This window comes from Toxotes jaculatrix, chromosome 2 (assembly GCF_017976425.1).
Source record: "Toxotes jaculatrix isolate fToxJac2 chromosome 2, fToxJac2.pri, whole genome shotgun sequence".
NCBI lineage: Eukaryota > Metazoa > Chordata > Actinopteri > Toxotidae > Toxotes > Toxotes jaculatrix.
The window spans coordinates 16,298,234-16,315,999 of record NC_054395.1 but is presented as its reverse complement, the minus strand read 5'-3'; the positions used below and the strand labels follow the sequence as shown (position 1 = coordinate 16,315,999).

Here is a 17,766-nt window from a genome sequence, read left to right as displayed (position 1 = left end):
AATTAATTACTCACCTAATGGCGGCAGCTCTAATTAGAATCTCTCTCAGGCTGACCTGGGTGACTCCAACACACTTGAATGGCAGGGAAATAATATGCAGATTCAGTTGTTTGAGAATTATTTTTATTTTTTATGAACCTGTTTTCTTTTTATCACTGTTTCTTTTATAATTGTCGTGATTGGGGAAAAGGTCTTTCTCTGCTTTCTCTGTCATGCCAGCTGTGACGTTTCTTGTTGAAATATTGTGCCTCCTTTGATGCATAAGGCATAGTCAATATAGAATATAAAGCTTCATGAGTATGAACTGAAGTAACTTGTCACCTTGTCATCATTCAAACACCTGGTTCAACAATTGGTCCCATTACACTACAGCAGCATCTGTCATTTGTGCCATATTTCAACTGGTTAGTCACCTATACAAAAGAGGTTGTTCAGTGTTTTTTGTTCTCTTGATCTTTTCTTTTTTTTTTTGATTTTTATCAAGAATGCCTCATTTTAAAATTGACACTTGTGAACATTTTTATTGTTTTGTCCTGAACAACCTCCTTTACTTGAATGGAAAAAATTTGGCATGTGCATACCATGATTTTCCACCGTGTGTGTGTGTGTGTGTGTGTGTGTGTGCGCGCTCATGCACACACATTTTTTAGTGATAGAGATAAAAACATTGTCTCCTCTTAGAACAAATGTGAAGGATTGTGTTGCCTGTTTTCATACCCATCTTTTCACTGGGGCACCTCTGCCTCTGAGTCTTCTGTGTCCTTTAACTGAGCTTTTCAATGTGCTTATTGTTCTGCTCACTTGGAAATGAAAACTCAAGGACAGTATGGTTTATGTGTTAAGTGCGGTTGTGAATTACCATGCAATTATCTTGTAGCTCTTTGCATATGGCATTTCTTGATTAAACTGCATAAGAGAGGAAGCATTTACATAGGTCTACAAGATGGAATTTTCTGATGTTACTCTGCAGTCCTGAAATTCAGTGAAATGAATCAGACTAACATAAACACATGCTGGACTCGAAAATATGAATTTGATGTATAATTGTTTGCTTCTCCTACAGGAACCTCTTGGACCGAGACACTTTCACCAAATCTGACCCATGTAAGTTTTTTTTTACGATGCTAATTGCAGCTTAGCTTTTCCTCGCTCTGAACACGGTTCATTTACACCTCCTCTCCTTTTGCGAAGCTTTACTTTTTACTTTTGCTGAGCTTAACTTTGATTCAGTTTACTCTGCTATTTCAAAGTGTTCCTTCAATAACTGCATATCATTTGCACAGTAATGTGACAACCTTTCCTCACTGAGAGCTACAGAAAGTACCTTAATCTCATGCAGGGTATAAACGCCAGCCTTTGAATACAAATGGGTATCTTTTGGTGAGACACATGGGGAACTGCCATAAAGGCATTTTCTTTGATACTCCCTGCAGGATCGAGAATGAAGGGGGACATTTAACATAATAGGGAGGAGGTTCGAGCCCTTTGTGTAAATAAGCTACTGGGAAAATATCACACTTGCCCTGTTTTGTATTCGCCTGAAGATGAACCTTGGGATATGACAGGTCACATAGCATTCGACCGCCTCTGCTTCATTTGAAGTCGCGAAATCAAATAGGAATCAGGAGAATCCCACCGTTGAGAAATTGTGTTTTGATTGCATGCCTTAAATTGTGCTCCAGGAGCTTTCAGTCTTGCTTCAAAGCTTTGTTCTGTGCATGTGGACATCATACCCAGAATTTGATGCAGTGCAGCATCATCAAGCTTGGCACTTCATTATGCCGTCAGGGCGTGGCAGGGTAATTAATGATGAATGTCAGCAAAGGAGGAACAAAACAAACACTATTTGAAGAAGTGGGCTGCTTGATTGAGATTGTTTAGTGACAATGTATTCCTCTCTCCCTTTTCTTCTCTCCCTTTCTGTTTCTCTTTGCCACCACCTCCACTTCCTCTCTCCACAGTGGTTGTGTTGTATACCCAGGGCGTCGAGTCCAAACAGTGGAGAGAGGTAAGAGATCACAGGCGTCCCTCTGTCAACACAGCTCCGTCAGCCTGTCTCCTCACCACGACAGCCCGCTCTCTCTTTACAACCCCCTGCCCCTGCTCACTCTCAAGGTAAATGCTGTGAGTGTCAATCACTTGCAATTGATTGACCCTGTGAATATCCATGCGCTGGTCAGCACTGTGTTAGCTGTGACTGATTGGCTGATTAAGGTGACAGCTACACATATTGATAAAGATTTGCCTCTGTCTCAGAGTTCCCTCTGGCTGCTGACCACTGGGCCTTAATTAGACCAGAGAGGAAGGCAGAGATTTCAGAAAGACAGAGGGTCCTTCTGGGATTATTATTTGTCCCTGTAATCTCAATGGAAGGACATAAACTGAAATGGCCATTTTAAATTGCTTCTCAATGGGGAATACTTAAGATTTTTTTACACTCTGATATTCTTTTTCATCTAAAGCAGTTGAAACACTTTCAGTCAGAAATATGCAACACAACCAATGCTGTATATACATGCTGCTGGACAGGAAGACAGATACTTCATAGGCTTAAAATATTTTGCTTCTGCTTTCACACTCAAATACATTTTGATTGAATAGGATTTTTAGTGACTCCACCAAAAACCTTGCTGTCACGCTGGTGCACAGACGACTGTCACAGGAGATTTTCGAGATATTCAAGATACAAAGCCAGTTATAATCTTGTGTTTCAGTGGGTGTGGGCTCTGAAAAATGGAGGAAGGTTTTAAAACGGGCTTTAGTTGATAACATACAGTAGATTTCAACATACAGTACATGAGAGAAACTACATCTAACCTTTACAAAAGCAAAGCAACACGGACTATTTCTTGGCTAGGAATCAGGAATCAGTTTCTGCTGGTAATCTGGTCCAGATACTCCAGAGTGGTGTCACTCTTCCCATCTTAGTCTCAGGCAAGATGGTGAATGAGTGTACTTCCCAAAATGTCAGACTGTTGCTTTAACTCTCAACCGTCGTCTGAAGAAGTGAAGATGGGCCAAGATGTCACAAAGACAAGAGGTACGCGCACACACAAAGAGGCAGGTGCATCACATTTGATCTTAAGTCATGGATTGTTTAACAAGACAGTGCTGCTAACTTTCACACTTTGTTTCTCATGTTGAGACTTGTCCATTTTTTTATGCATTAAATTTTAGTGTGTGTAATAGTTGGTTGTCTGTGTTATCTTAGCTTGTGTGTAAAGTGGCTGCGATGTTTTTTTTTTTATTCCAAACTGATTGCAAAAATAAATAAACTTCCCAGCAAGGACAATTAAGATGAATGATTGATAGATCTGTGGAAAGATCTGTTGGATGTTTAATTGTTTAATTGATCTGCTGATAAACTGAGTGAGCTGAGTCTTTCTCTTTATTGCTTTATTTAAAAAAAAAAAAAAAAAAAGGTTCAGCAGTTTTAATCACTCAGAGCAAATAATACTTGAGCTTGGTGTCTGATTATAATATTTGCTCACATGTCTTTCAAGGGCGGTCAGCAGAAAGAATAAATCTCCCTGCTGTTGCAACACAGTGATATTCTTTTCTAAATCCAGAGAGTAGTTTTACTCATTAACATGCAAATGCACAAGAGCATCAAGTGCAGTGTTCAGGCGAGAAGAGCCTCCTACACCTGTCACCTCTGGTTACACTGCCCCACCTCGAGCTTTACACATTGTGGGTGCAGCCTGAACATGTCTCACTGAGAGACGTTGTTGTTGTTGCAGATGACAGCTGACTTTGTGAGCACCAGAGTCAAGCTGTGCGGTATTGATAAAGCTATGCGGCTCTTTTGCCCCTCTGTCATCTAATTTGTTTTTGTTCTCCCGAGAGTAGATGTGGCTGGTCAGAGCACCTTTCACTTCGTCTCTAATCCAGTTACAGACTCCCCCATCGGCGGCTAATCGCTTATATTCCTCCATCAAGAGAAGAATATGAAGACGAATGTTATGGATAATTTGCTTTGATTCCAGGAGGATGTCATCATCAGCTCCTCTTGAGACCTGTGCCCCCGTGACTAATTTTTGTCAGCATCCGTGGTTGAATATATAAAACTGTGGCTGCAACCCATCATTCTGTTACCACATGACTTTAAAGTCTTAATCTTCAACTCCCTCGTCTGTAATTACTCCTAGTGCATGACAGGTTTTCCTCAGCCCACCACTTTAACTCAGCTGAGTAGCTGATACAATATACCCTCCCTAAATTCAAGGAAAGCCTGCCCTTTCCACTTTTAGTCAAACTCCCAGACATTAATCTTTCACCAAGATGAATTTTCTGACATTCCAGCTCACAATTTCTTCTGGTTAGGGTTATTGGAGGGGAAGAAGTGCACACTGCCAGTGCCCAGATAGCCCCTTACCCATTTTTTTTTTCTGTTGACAGTTAATTGTAGTACTTTCACAACTCTGGCTTTTCAGGCTGACTGTCTACTTGCCAAGGTAGGAATAATATGTGGAGTGGGAGATCTGTTATTTCCTCGGGTGGCTGTTCTTTGTTCTGGTGCTGATTCGTCTTCCTTTGTTAAGTCTGGCCTGAGACCAAAGCGAATATGCTATTGGCCCCCTGCTGCCACACTCAGCTTCTATCATTGAAACAGACTCTTGTTTGCTCAGTGGATATTTCACCTCCTTTGCATCTGCTGGAACGGAGCTCCCACACTTTCTGACAGGAAGAGCGAGAGAAGAGGTAGAGCCACACGATAGTTAAACTTTTATAGGCTTAGACACACTTTGGTTTGATGGCAGGTTACACTTCAGCAAACCCACTCTCTCGGACTGTCCTATGTTACACACAATACAGTCTGACTGTCTTCGCATTAGCATAGGCGTCCATCTGTCCATCCAGGTGTAACGTTACTCTGGGTAGCTCCCCTCTTAAGTCCCACTTTGAGTTTTAGCTCCACTGGATGTAATCACAAAGGTGTGACCCTGTAATCCTGCTGTTTCATCTCTTCATTAAGCCCTAACACTGCTATTATTAATTCACTGTGTCAGTTTATGGTAACACCTTCTACCGGGGATGTTTTATTTATGCAGCTCAACATCAGTTCTCTGACTCTGAATTATTCATTTTGGATACAATTAATGTGAGTGTGCTTCTGCGGCGGGTGCAACGCTTTCTGTGTCTGTTGATTTGTTTATCAGCACATCACCTCATCAGAAGGTCTTGCTCTGTAACACTGACAAATCCTTTCTCGGTGTCTGTGCTGGCGGCTTTCCATTTTCCTCTTAACACCAGGGAACAGGAGATAGTTTCCCATCACTTGTGACAGTTTCCCGGTGTAAAGGACAAAATGCGAAAGCGACAATTTTTCTTTGCCTTTGTTTCATCACCCCCCCAAAATCCGTCCCTTGTTTTGAAGTGGCTCTGAGAGTGACAGTGGCGTGAATGTGGTATTAATTAAATGAGAGTAACTGGACTCAATAAAGTGCTTTCCTCAGGCTGGCTCATCCCCACCACAATGAGAAGAGGTGGAGAAAAAAAGCTGACACTGTGCGATCATTGACTTCTGTTAATCAAATCTGAGCTTATCCGAAGCTGTGAATTCACACGGCTGTCAGGGATGAAGATAGAGGGGTGGGGTGAGGTGAGGTAATAGAGCAATACATGTAGTTTCTGAGTGACTGCATGATGTGTTTTTTTTTTCCGAAGCTCTGTTCTCACATCTTCTTCGTCTTTTTTTATTTCCTCCCTTCTCTCCTGGTTCTGACCTAGTTTGGCAGAACAGAGGTGATAGACAACACGCTAAACCCAGACTTTGTCAGGAAGTACATCCTGGACTACTTCTTTGAGGAGAAGCAGAACCTGCGCTTTGACGTGTGAGTTATTTCGTTTGATCTGGTCCTCTGAGGACACACGCCGAGGTGTGTGTGCATCAGATGTTCCGTCCTCTTCAAACCCAGTCCTCCAGTTCCTTCTCTTGTTTCCACCACAAGCTTAACATCTTCCTCCTTCATTCTCCCTCTTCCCCCTTCCATTATTGTCTTGTCTCTGATTTTCTTCTCTCTTCCCTCCCTCGTCACCAGCCTGGCTCTCTCCTGAGGAATTATTCATCAGTGCGGTGTCTCAATAGTTATTCGTTGAAGAGAGATTGGTATAAGGGTGATAAATATTTCATATAAAGTTTTATCCTTAATCTCCCTGCTGCTAAGCAAAGCAAACGTCTGAAACCCATAAGTCCCATAAACCTCACTGAGACCCCTGTCCTCCCTACTTTCACATATAGCTGCCTTTCTCCTCTTGAAAAGGCCAGACTAGTGAGAGGGTCAGGAAGGTGCTGTTTCATTTTGAGATCTCCCAGAACAAAGTCCCCTCCCCCACCTCTTTTTTTTTTTTTTCAAGGAGAAGAGATATGCTCCCAAAAACCTGTACATATTTCTTTTCCCCTCCCTTTAAGCATGAAGTCCCTTGTGGACTTCCAGGATGTATCCAGGACCGCACTGCAGGTCTCTGAGGATTTTTAGACACTGAATTCATTAGGCGTGCCATCATGATATGACTCTGGAACAGGAAAGGAAGGAGTGCATCCCCTCACAATTAGTGTTACTCATTTACATCTCTCTTTTATCACTGAGGTGGGAGCCTGGGCATACTGAGGCTTAATTACTTTTACATTAAGTTTGACTGGCAGATGCTCAAAACTTTCTATGCATTGGTAGATTGTTTCAAAACGATCCCCTGAGCTTAGAACGGAAATTACATTCATAAACTATGGAATGACTTCCTTAATTAACTGTCACATTATTGCTTACGTTTTTCTTTTTTGGGCCACTCCCCTCTTCTCCCCCAGTGACCTAGATGTGTGAGTGACAGGCACAAAATGCCCACACTGCAGTCAGGATCCTTTTATTGGAGTCAGTAGTAATTTGTAATGTCTTCCGTGTTTCTTTCCCTTCTTCTTTGCCTCTGAGAGTTGTGGTCTCTTTGTGATTTCAGGTATGATATTGACTCTAAAAGTCCAGATCTGGCAAAGCATGTAAGTGAAGACCTTTTTTTTTGTGAAACAGGACCTTAACTTTATATTGTGCCCTTGAATTTGTTTGAATTGTCAGTGCATGCCTCTAATATTTAGGTTCTGTGCAAACCGAAGTTTGTGGCATCTAAACGCTCAAATATATTTTGGAATAATGAGTGAATTATGCTTCATCTGCCAGAAGAAATGTTTACTTTTCTTCACCTTCCATCTGCTTCAATTTGTAAAATGAAGTACTTTATTCCTCCAGAGCTATAATAATAAAAAAATTTCATCTGCATCTGGTATATCCTCATTACTTTTTTATTTTAATGAGAAATGAAGCATTGCACATCATTATCAAAGCTTTTCAATGCATTTCCCCATGTGCTCTTTATTGTTGTTTGCAAGTTAGATTGTAATTTCCAAGACTGAATGTAGTTATTCAGAAAGAAGCTTTGTCTGAAAGGGACATTGCTTTATTATAGAACATACATTCAGCTCATTCAAGGTAAATGTATGTTTATGCTTATGCTTAAAGCTTTGATAAAAAAAAAAAAAAGAAAAACTCCCACTCATACCTTACAGACACATAAAGAATATATTTGCAGCTTTTGGTTTGCATAGGACCAAAATTTTCATCATTTAACTATGCTTCTGTCACTGTGATGTTTTTATTGTCATGTTTTTACATTGTGGTCCATGCTCGGGAAACAAACTGCTCTTTGTGTGAAGCTCTCTCTGCCTTCGTTGCTTTTTCTTCTCATGTGTTCTTTCACTTTCCCTTTCTCTTCCTCTGAGATCTCTGTGACTCTTAACCCTCTGCGGTCCCCATTCTGCCTATCTGCGCTCTTTCACATATCCACTTCTGCTCTTCTTTCTTGCACTTTGTTGATGACAGTCTGGTATTTGAGTCATGTGCCTTCTGTTCCATGATATGCTCTGTTGTGTCACTGCTGCTGCCTGGTCTCTCTCTTTTCCTCCTCCTCCTTCTCCACCCTGGAAGCCAACCGACTTTAACGTACGTGTTTGCCTCAGATGTCCTAATTTATCACTGTACAATGCTTGTGACGATGCTTAACTCCTCACCGACTCTCCTTGTTACCCCCGTGATCCATCTGAACACCCCCATCCTTCACCCCAACCTGTGTTTCTCTCCATCCCACTTTATGCCTCCCCCCATGGCAGGACTTCTTGGGACAGGTCTACTGTACACTGGGAGAGATTGTGGGCTCACCTGCCAGTCGCCTGGAGAAACCTTTGGGGTGAGTGTTCATTTTACTGTATTCACGCTCTGATTTTGCTCAATCCAGTGGAACGAATAAGGGCCACTCAGACCTAGGAAGAGGTTTTTACTTTACTTATCCTCTCAAGCAGGCAAATAGAACAATTTTAACTCTGCAAACATGACTTTTCAGATATTATCAAGTAATGAAAACTCAGTGCCACCTCTCAGTCCATTCAAATGTGACGTGGCTCTCCTCCAGGGTTTCACACATTCCAGCAAAGATGAGGCGGTGATGAATATGTCTGCCTTCTAGAGCCATCTGTATCGTACATTACACTGCAAGATTAGACCCGTGTGCTTGGAATGGGAATGGGTAATTGAACACGACCGGGGGCTTCCTCAATGCAATTACTGTCATTAGGGAGGCGATCTAGCACGGAGAGTGGATTGGAGAGCCCCAGGCAGACGTGATGGACAAAAGTATTGATTCTGCAGCTTCAGCGGGGCACCTTGATCGCTGCTGAGACTCTGCACTGATGCAAACACCAAATTTAGCTGCAGCAGTGGGTGATGATGATGATATGGTTGTCTCTACAGACCAGTTTCCAAACTGAAGAAATGAGGCCCTTGTGAAAACATTCACTTGTGTTGTTATTAACTGTGCCAGCAGCTTTTATGTCAGCAAGTAGCAATTCAGAAGAGCAGAAAAATATAGGCTTCTTTTGATTTTCATTCAGGTAAGGGTACAGTTTTATTCAGCCGTGTCCTTTTTGAATAGCAAAACAGTATCCATCAGTAATGGAGTTTTCCTCCCCTCCTGTGATAGACGATAGCTCAGAACCTGTTTAATGGCTATGTGCTCCATCTCCTTGTCTTGCATGCTGACATGACAGTACCCCTCTGGACTGCAGCTTTGAGGAACAGCTCCCACAGGGACTGAGGAAATCTGTTAGCCATGCTTAAACAAGCCCTCCCAAGGCACACTGCATTCAATGACTTGCTTAAGAAGCACATCAGCACCCCTTTCCCTATTTTCCACACTTCATCTCTCATTTATTCTCTCTCCTTCTGTCCACCAGATTCTTTTTCTTTTTTCTAGCTTGACCCCTTTTCTCCTCATCGTGTTCTCGATTTCTTTTTGTTCCCTCAAACCTCTCCCTCGCTCTCTTTCTGTCTTAATTTCGCTCCCTCCTCTGTCAAGCACACACAAATGTGTATTAGTAGACTTGTGAGAACATCATGTAGATCACATTTTACCTGAAGGGTAACGTCCTTACACAGCACTGAAATCATAGGGAGTAGTTTGAGCTTGCTATTCTCAGATCACTGGGAGACATTGGAGACCAGGGTTCATGTCCATTACACTAAGTTTGGGGAAAGATCCTGGTTTTGTTGAGATATTGAACCAGTCAACGTGCTCTAGTGCTACTTCAAGTCAGTGTTTTTCAATACTTAACCAAGACTACAGTCTTTCTGTTACCCTAAACCAAATGCTTTGTGTTGCCTAAACACAACCATAAAAACATAAGTAATGCTTTAGTTGCTAGGAATTGATATTGTAGGAAAACAGTGGAAATAAGTTGGTCACAGTGAATCTTTTGCAAGTTGGAAAGTTTAGTATGACCATTTTGCATTGGCAAATTGTTGTGCTGATCAATAAAAATGTAAAGAAGAAGCAGAGGAGCATTACACTGCCTTCAAAATGTGTTTGCCAGTGCAAACTAGTTGTATAGGAATGTCAGGTTCCATGTTATAGTGACATTGACATTGACCATAACCACTATGCGTTTAATCAAAAAAATCGAACTCAGCCATAGTTTTGATTTTAATGATTTACACATATACACACTTGCCTTTTCCCTTCATATTCACATAAATATAACCTGCAACTCAAACCTTGGCTCAGTGATTTGCCTCAATCATTTCTGAATTTGTAAATGTTGTGCACATGGGCACAAACATGCCCATCTTCTGGCATTTGCTTCTGAGCTGATTTTCACAGATATATTTGTCTTGGGGGCAATAACAGCTCAGATGAAATGTATAGCTTTTCCCATGCGACTTTATTAGAACGGGAATTTGTGCCAAGTGGAAGGAATGTGAGCTATGATGCACTGGACTGACACAGTGGTACAAATCCTTTCTGTTTATAATGTGGTTTTAATGAGAGGCATGTATCAAAGTTATTGGTAGCCAAGGAAAATGCAAAGCTAAATGATTGACTGATGCCGGTGAATGACATCTTTTACTGAAAAACATGTTTGCTGTCATGCAGCTCTTTTGGCTGTAATTATGTGTATGGCCTGCGGGAAGGAATCATACTATGGCTGTATAGTGATAATAGAGTTCATTATACAAATAGCAGTAACCTTTTCCATTGGCATGGTGAATTATTGTATACCACACACTAGAGCATATGAATGCAGCATAACATTAGCATGTCAAACCCATTAGCCTACTGTGATTGTGCCCTCCTGCTGCATGTTTGAGGCAGGAAATGAACTGTAAGCAAAATCACAATGACTGTCGTGGGTGTGCTCGGTGCACCCATGGGAGCCACGGGAAGTAAGGGATTCGTAGAAATGTAGAAAAAAAAATGTGTGTGTGTATGTACATACATATAAAAACTGTGCATGCTCAATTGAATAAATTGAAAGCTGTAGCTCACATCAAAGGCTCACCTGAACTGTGTCCCACCTGTGGGAGCCAAACCATCATCAAAGGGAATAATCTTATGTTTTTTTAGTTGTCTCTGCAACTCTGAATATAGAGTGGTAACTGAGTAGGAAGTTTAAGAAAAAAAAAAAAAACACAATAGCAAGGTATAGTAAGCGACTTCTAGTGTTATTCACTTTTTAAGCTCACATTAGAGATCAGCTTGTCTCTGTGCCTGTCGGTACAGTTATGAGAAAAGATAAACGACCTCCAGGAGCTAATAAGTAATTTTTGTAGTCTGATACATTAAGCCTGTGCATTACATAACTAAAATTTACTCCATTTAAATGAAAATAAGCTTGAGGTTGAATTCATGCTTCTAGAATATATCATGTATGTCGAGATACCGTTGCAGTTTAATGTTATATTGACTTTATGCCTTCAGTTCTGTTATCAGAGTGACAACGACCGCTTCTGTATTTTCTTTAAACCTTCACCATAAACTCTGGAAATGTGTCTTTACAGCTCAACAGAGGCTGCCCCACAGTGGTACTCTGAATTCAAAACTTCAGAGTCAAAGCCCAAGCAGAAACTCGATTTAAGCGAACCCAGTGGTGGAACTCAAAAATTAAATGATAAAAACAGAGAAGATGAAAGTGTAGTTAAACTGATAAATTTTGTATTTAATTTTTACTTGTTCTGATAAAAACATAATTTGATTAAAACGTGCCAGATTCAATAAAAGCAGAGCCGATATTTGATCAAAATTGCTTTATTAATTTATTTTTTAATCGCAGCTTTTCTGTAAATTATTAGTTTTTCTGGTGTGGGAAGATATGGCTTAATATGTGCACTGACCAGTGTGTCACAGGCCACATTAACATCAAACCTGCTTTCTGATGACAATAATTAGATTTGTTTTAAATAACTGCTATCAAGAAATATATTTGCTAGGCCCACCTCTTTTTCTTCTGCTCTTCTTTATTTTTTTGTTAAAGTCTTGAGAGAAAAACAGCAAAAAGATAATTTCACACTGTTGTTGCAAATTAGAAATGGCTCCAAAGTGGGTCTGTCACATTCATCTGTGTGACGAGGCCTCAGGGAGCATAGCATCAGAACAATCAACAATGATCTTTTTTAATGTTATGCTTTGATTGACACATTGGCCGGTGCACATGTTAAATGATGACTACTCACACCAGTCCAGATGTTATGATGATAAACAGTGAACAGAGTGATGAATGATGCTACAGTGAAGCACAGTTCTGCTTTCAACTGTTTTAAAACACAAGATTGCATCAAATTAAATCAGTTGTGGTATTAAAATATAAATGTGAAATATTTTATTAGTCTCCCTCAGGCTCTCATCCTTGTGTTCCCACTGAGGACTACACATTCTTCCAACATTGTATCTGCTCTCATTTTTCTCTACAGATCCTTTTTGCTCCCTGTAATCAAGTTTTAAAACAAGTATTAAATACAGCAACACCCACCCAATGTAATGTAATGCAATCCAAAATAACAGAAGTGCAGTGAATATTATATCTGTGAAACCTATGTCTGATATTTGTTCAGTCTGAGTCAGAGGTGTTGATTCAACTCTTTTGAGCTGCGGTTTCTATTGTTGCAGTAGATTGCATTTTGTAAGTTTAGCTATATTACACGCAGCATTAAGCTATACTGTACTGTATAGCTGATCAGACTTCAACATGCTAAAAATTCTCCTTTTGTCTTTAGTACTGTCATGAAAATATGGAACAATATAATTACTGATGCTCAGAAAATGCCTCCATTATGTAAGTCCAGTTTAGTCATGAAAGTGGCAGATTGACCTTCAAAATTCAATGCAATTTTTGAAAAAAATGGGTCTTTCATTTCACACAGACATAGACCAAAGCAGCTTCTCATTTCTCACTAGCAAGCATCAGTTTTGAGACTGAAATGAAATATAGCTGGACGATAACCTAATACACAATTGCATCACCACATAATTATCAAAATCAACAATCACAAGATATATAAAAAGGTCAAATACATCTTTACAGCGTCACGCTCACTAGATTTCAAACTGCTGTGTTGCATCAGAGCTTTATGATTCACCAGAAGTTTACTCAGAAAAAACTGAAGCACAAGGCATCACTCGTCTCATCTCGACTTCAGAGACTCACTTCTTTTAAAGTTGTTGGTTAATGTAGTTGGCTGACTGACTCCGGGCTACACAGCATCAGTTCCTCTGAGATGGGGGGGGGGGAAAGAACTTACTCTTCAGATTTAAATAATGAGTGGGAGTAAGAGAAGTTCATTTTCTGGTGAAACTGAGAAATAACCGATCTAAGTATCATAAGTAGAATTGTAAATGGACAGAGGGAAGCAGGTAGAGTGTTTCTTTGCCTGTTTAGCCCAGTGTTTGCCTGTATTACTTAACTGGTAGGTGAAGTGTTTTAGACGGCTTACAGTAATCAGCATCCTCTGCCTCGGGACATCACACACAATTAGAGCATTCTGCTGCCTCGCTAAATGCCAATTTGGGCTCCAAGGCTGAGCACTAACAAGGGTCCCTCTCTAATAATGTGTGTTCCTGCTTAGGTGTGGAAAACACCAACTGTGCTGATTGTACAAGAACTCTTTTTGTCCGATGAAACAGGGATTTATTCTAAGAGGCAAAAACGCCTCCCCTCTCAGCAGCACAGCTCTTGTAGCAAACAGTTTTTGTGGCCTTCCCACTCTGAATGATTTTGTTTATGAGCCTTCAAGGACTTTGCAATCACATAAAATCTAAAAATCTCCCCCCTTTTTTTTCTGCCATGAAAAGAAGCAGTTCATTAAAAAAAAAAAACCCCAAAAACTATGGTTGTTAAAGGTCTTGGTTTTTTAAAGCTCTGGAGATAATAAGGCAATAGATTTTTTTTGTCTTCACACTAATGATAGAGGCCTCAGGTGCAAGAGCATCCAAGGACAGTGGAGGTTTTTATGCCGCAGATAAGCTCAGCTGATTTGTTTTGCACTCAGAGAAAACAGTATTCACTTTGCTAGAAAAGGTGAGGAAGCATCCTTAAAGCATCTGAATGAGTGCTCCGCCACCCTAGTTTAACGCTCCCACGTCGTTAATCCATTCAGCAGTTGGTAAACGATCTGTCGGCACTCAGATTGCAATCTATAGTCAGCAGTAACCACCACAGAGGAGGTCAGGACGACCCAGTGTAACATGAAATGAATTCCATTATTCGCCTCCCAAAGCCAGGTGAGGGGGCCAGAGGTGCCGTGGCCTCACGACACAACAGGGATAAGCAGAGGAAAATTGGCTGTGTTTTGATGTCATGCACCTGCAGGGGTGGAAGTGAAATAAAATGCAACTTACGACATATGTGTAATAACAAAGAGCAGTGGGCATTTCTCTTTGCCTCGGATAGAGAGGGATGTTCTGTTCTTGCCGGTGGGGAATTGAAATGGTCTCGTTATGTCCTCTAGAGACAGGTTTTTCTTGTTGGTAGGAGAGAACACAAGGAAGGAAGTGAACTCGCTGTCATGACTTTGAGTAACTTTTGTCTTCAGACAGAGAAAGTTTCTTTTTGATTGACAAGTTCTCCTTATCCTCTCTTTCTCTGTTTCAAAACAAGTGATTTTTAGTTTGCAGGTGGTTGATGAATGGCTCATTTACCAATAAATCAAACACTGTTGAAGTGATTAGAGCCTGTGCCGTAATTTATGTAATCAAAATGTCAACAATGGTCTCATTGCATCACTACACACTCGTAAAATAGGATGCATTCACGATGTAATCGGATTTCATATTTAGTGTTCATAATTAGCGAGCACATAGGAGCAAAACAGAATTCACATAACAACAGGATTTGTTTCATTCATTGAGGTTGTGATAGTGGTTGTCATGCAGCAGTGGGAGACTTGAGGTATCCAATGAATAACACTCAATACTCAACACATTGCACAACATGACTCCAACAGAAAGAAAAAAAAAAAAGATGACATGTTGGTGACAGTGCTTTCTCATGACTTGCACCTTGTTTCCACTGTTAAAAAAAGCAAACACATTCTTTTCTCATGGTTGTTTTGTATGTGACATTTTTCTACACCACGTTTTTTTGCCCTATTTACTCGCTTTGTGCTGATTCTAACAAAGCTTCAAAGACCTCAGCACAGGTTGCCTGTAGCTACCAGCTTTATACACAAACACCTAGCTCCTCTCGCAGCACCAGTAGGAAACCGCTCTCTTTTCCTCTCTGAGAACTACAGTAGGTATTCTGGTGTCCTTTTGAATTAGCTGGTACACTTTTCATGCTCTTTTTTAATCCTAGTGAGGTGAGGGATTATGGATGCTTATCAGTGTATGAAGATCAAGAGGATTAGGGGAATAATCCCATTTGAACCCACACAGAGTTTTGGCAACCTTGTTTAATTCTGTTCGACTATGATCTGCCAACTGCCCCGAACGTTTACTGTGGCACAAAGCCAGATTATCTGTCTACGCTCCGTCTCCGCTGGTCTTTGACTCAACTCAAACCAGTCAGATTTGTTCATTTACTCTCCAGTCACCTTGTCAACCAGAAAGATTCACTGGATTCACTGACCTGGACAATCTCAGTGAAATCATTCTTTTGTTCACTAAAGATGATCCTATTTCCCGTCTTATTTCTTGTGTGCATGCTCATGCTCCACTTTCCTAAGTAATACCTTTTAATTTGCTTATCCACACTAAGGTGTGAAACTGTAAAATAACAGTCTTCTTAGCATGATAACACTGCAGTTATTTTGCCTCACAGGAAAGTATGTAGACCCACCCTGCAACAGCTGCAGTGTGGAGAAAAAAAAAATCATATTCTTCTTCTTGGGCTCTCTCTCATATTGTCGAGCAGATAACCCTCCCCCACTCTCCTATGCATGACACGTTGCAGCGTTGTTAAATATCAAGACCATTCCTCATCCTAATGACCTAATGTGAACGGAATCAACAATTGCTTCCTTCTCTCTCTTTGGACTTTAATCTCGCCGACGTCCATCCGCCCCACCTCCACGCAGATAGGTAATGGAGAATACAGGCCGTTGTGAATCACCATTTCATGACAGCAACTGTCTCTAGATGGGAAATTATAGAGGCCATACATTGAGCGTGAATATCCATAATATCACATGTCCTGCACAATGATCTTTGATACCTATTTTGTGGAGGAATAAACAACTAGAATGTGCTCTCTCCTCTTCCAGTGTTCTCATTGGTATTCTGCAGAACAGCAATATCAGAAACTTTTACCAAGTAATTGTGGTGATGCTGAAATATGCTGCTTGATCTCTTTCCATTCAGTTGATCAAACAGGGGGGATGTGTCAACACAGCTGTGGCTAGCTCTCTGTTTCAGTATGAGCTAAGAGCATGACAGCACTCCTTCCTTCCACTTCATTCTGGGGAAAGGAAGCCACTGTGCTACAAGGCCCTGGTTCAGTTCTGTCTGTACTTGTTTGTTTTCTTTATGAAGTTTTGTTTGATCCTCTGGGTTTCTGCTGAAAGGGAGAAGCAGCAGAGGAGGTAGTCTCACTGACACGAGGATAATGTGACTGTAAATATGAGGCCCGCTGAGGTTTTCAGGCAACATCAATACACATCACGCAGTGGCAATGGATTGGTCAGGACCATATGGCACGGTTTCTGCTGAGTACCAAGGGAAGCCTGTAAGAGACTGTATGAATTATAGAGAATTGCGAATGGTGTGAAATATCATAGCTACTTAGCGTGTGGTTAGTGCCGTCACTACTCACTTGCATTGCTGAGATGGTAGAAGCCTTAATACCTTTAGTATGTCACATTAATCAAACACTGCAAGCACAGAAGCCATGGATGATAACAGGCAGTCATCAGTCATCAAAACTATTCACTGCATTTAACTCTGAATTCAGATTTTATTGCTGCTTCTGCAAAATTATCTGTTCTTTACTATTGTTTCTCTCAACTGTAAATTGCATTTAATCTTATAAAAAAATAAGTAATAATGTTACATAAAACTTTAATTTCTGCTCATCAGTTACACTTAAGATTGTGACTGCACTCATTTAGTACTCATTCAGATGTCATTTAGCCTGAATCACCTCTTTCTGGCTTGTTACAAAGTTAAAGAATATTTAATTGTTTTAACCAGTCCCAGAGTTGATGTTTGGTGGTTGGGCATCAACAAAGTCAAAGACATGTTGGTGCCCAACATTGGGTAGTTTTACAATGGGTAGTTATTTCACTTTTGATTGTACCTGGAATGGTGCAGAGGAAACGGTTTGATTTAAGTATCAGCCCTTTGTTGCTTGCAGTGATTTTGCTATTTTTACAGCTTTCCCCCGTAGTGTAACTAAAATGTAAAATTTGGAGCATGGCAATCATCCAGTACGATTTTAAATCAGCAGCTGCTCACCTTGAACCTTGTGTTCATTTCAGTTTAGCTCAAATGTTTAAATTTATTGATCGATACGAGACAGTTAAAAGTCTTTTTCATAATGGAGAAGGCCTCCTTCTGTGGTGAGCATTAATTTAGTGACAGGCCTTTGATATTTCTTGTGCTCAAGTGGACAATTGTTGCCTGATAGTGAAAGAAGAGAAAAGGTCAGGAGGTCAATGAAAACATGAGCAGGGCATTGCAGTATTGGTTGAACCAGGTCTTGTTCACTTCCCCTCGGCCCATTCAATAGTGTGAAAAAGTGAGTGGAGCGCTGTGAGATCGACCCTCTGAGGGAACGAGTGAGCGATGGTGGAGAGTCAAACTCTGTCTTACATTGTTTTTGATTCTGTTGTTTAAACCACTCTGGCTTTTCATATTTCTCATTATTGAAGACGCTGATGAACTCACTTTATATTGACATATTGCAGTGATTAGCTGAAACGCAGTCTCCTCGTTGACACTAATTGGTTTGTGAGATGAAGT

The 17,766-nt window shown here is 40.7% G+C and overlaps 1 protein-coding gene across 2 annotated transcripts in view; it reads left to right on the top strand.

The window, feature by feature from the left end:
• The window catches only part of cpne5a (copine Va), a 67,250-nt gene that overhangs the window by 10,558 nt on the left and 38,926 nt on the right, over positions 1-17,766 (top strand). The window contains exons 2-7 of one of the 2 annotated variants that reach the window (XM_041051737.1): positions 1,064-1,104; positions 1,962-2,008; positions 5,731-5,834; positions 6,952-6,991; positions 7,974-7,988; positions 8,156-8,232. In XM_041051737.1, coding sequence (XP_040907671.1) covers positions 1,064-1,104; positions 1,962-2,008; positions 5,731-5,834; positions 6,952-6,991; positions 7,974-7,988; positions 8,156-8,232 — 324 coding nt within the window. The remainder of the gene's footprint in view (positions 1-1,063; positions 1,105-1,961; positions 2,009-5,730; positions 5,835-6,951; positions 6,992-7,973; positions 7,989-8,155; positions 8,233-17,766) is intronic. The other variant, XM_041051728.1, reaches the window with a different exon arrangement.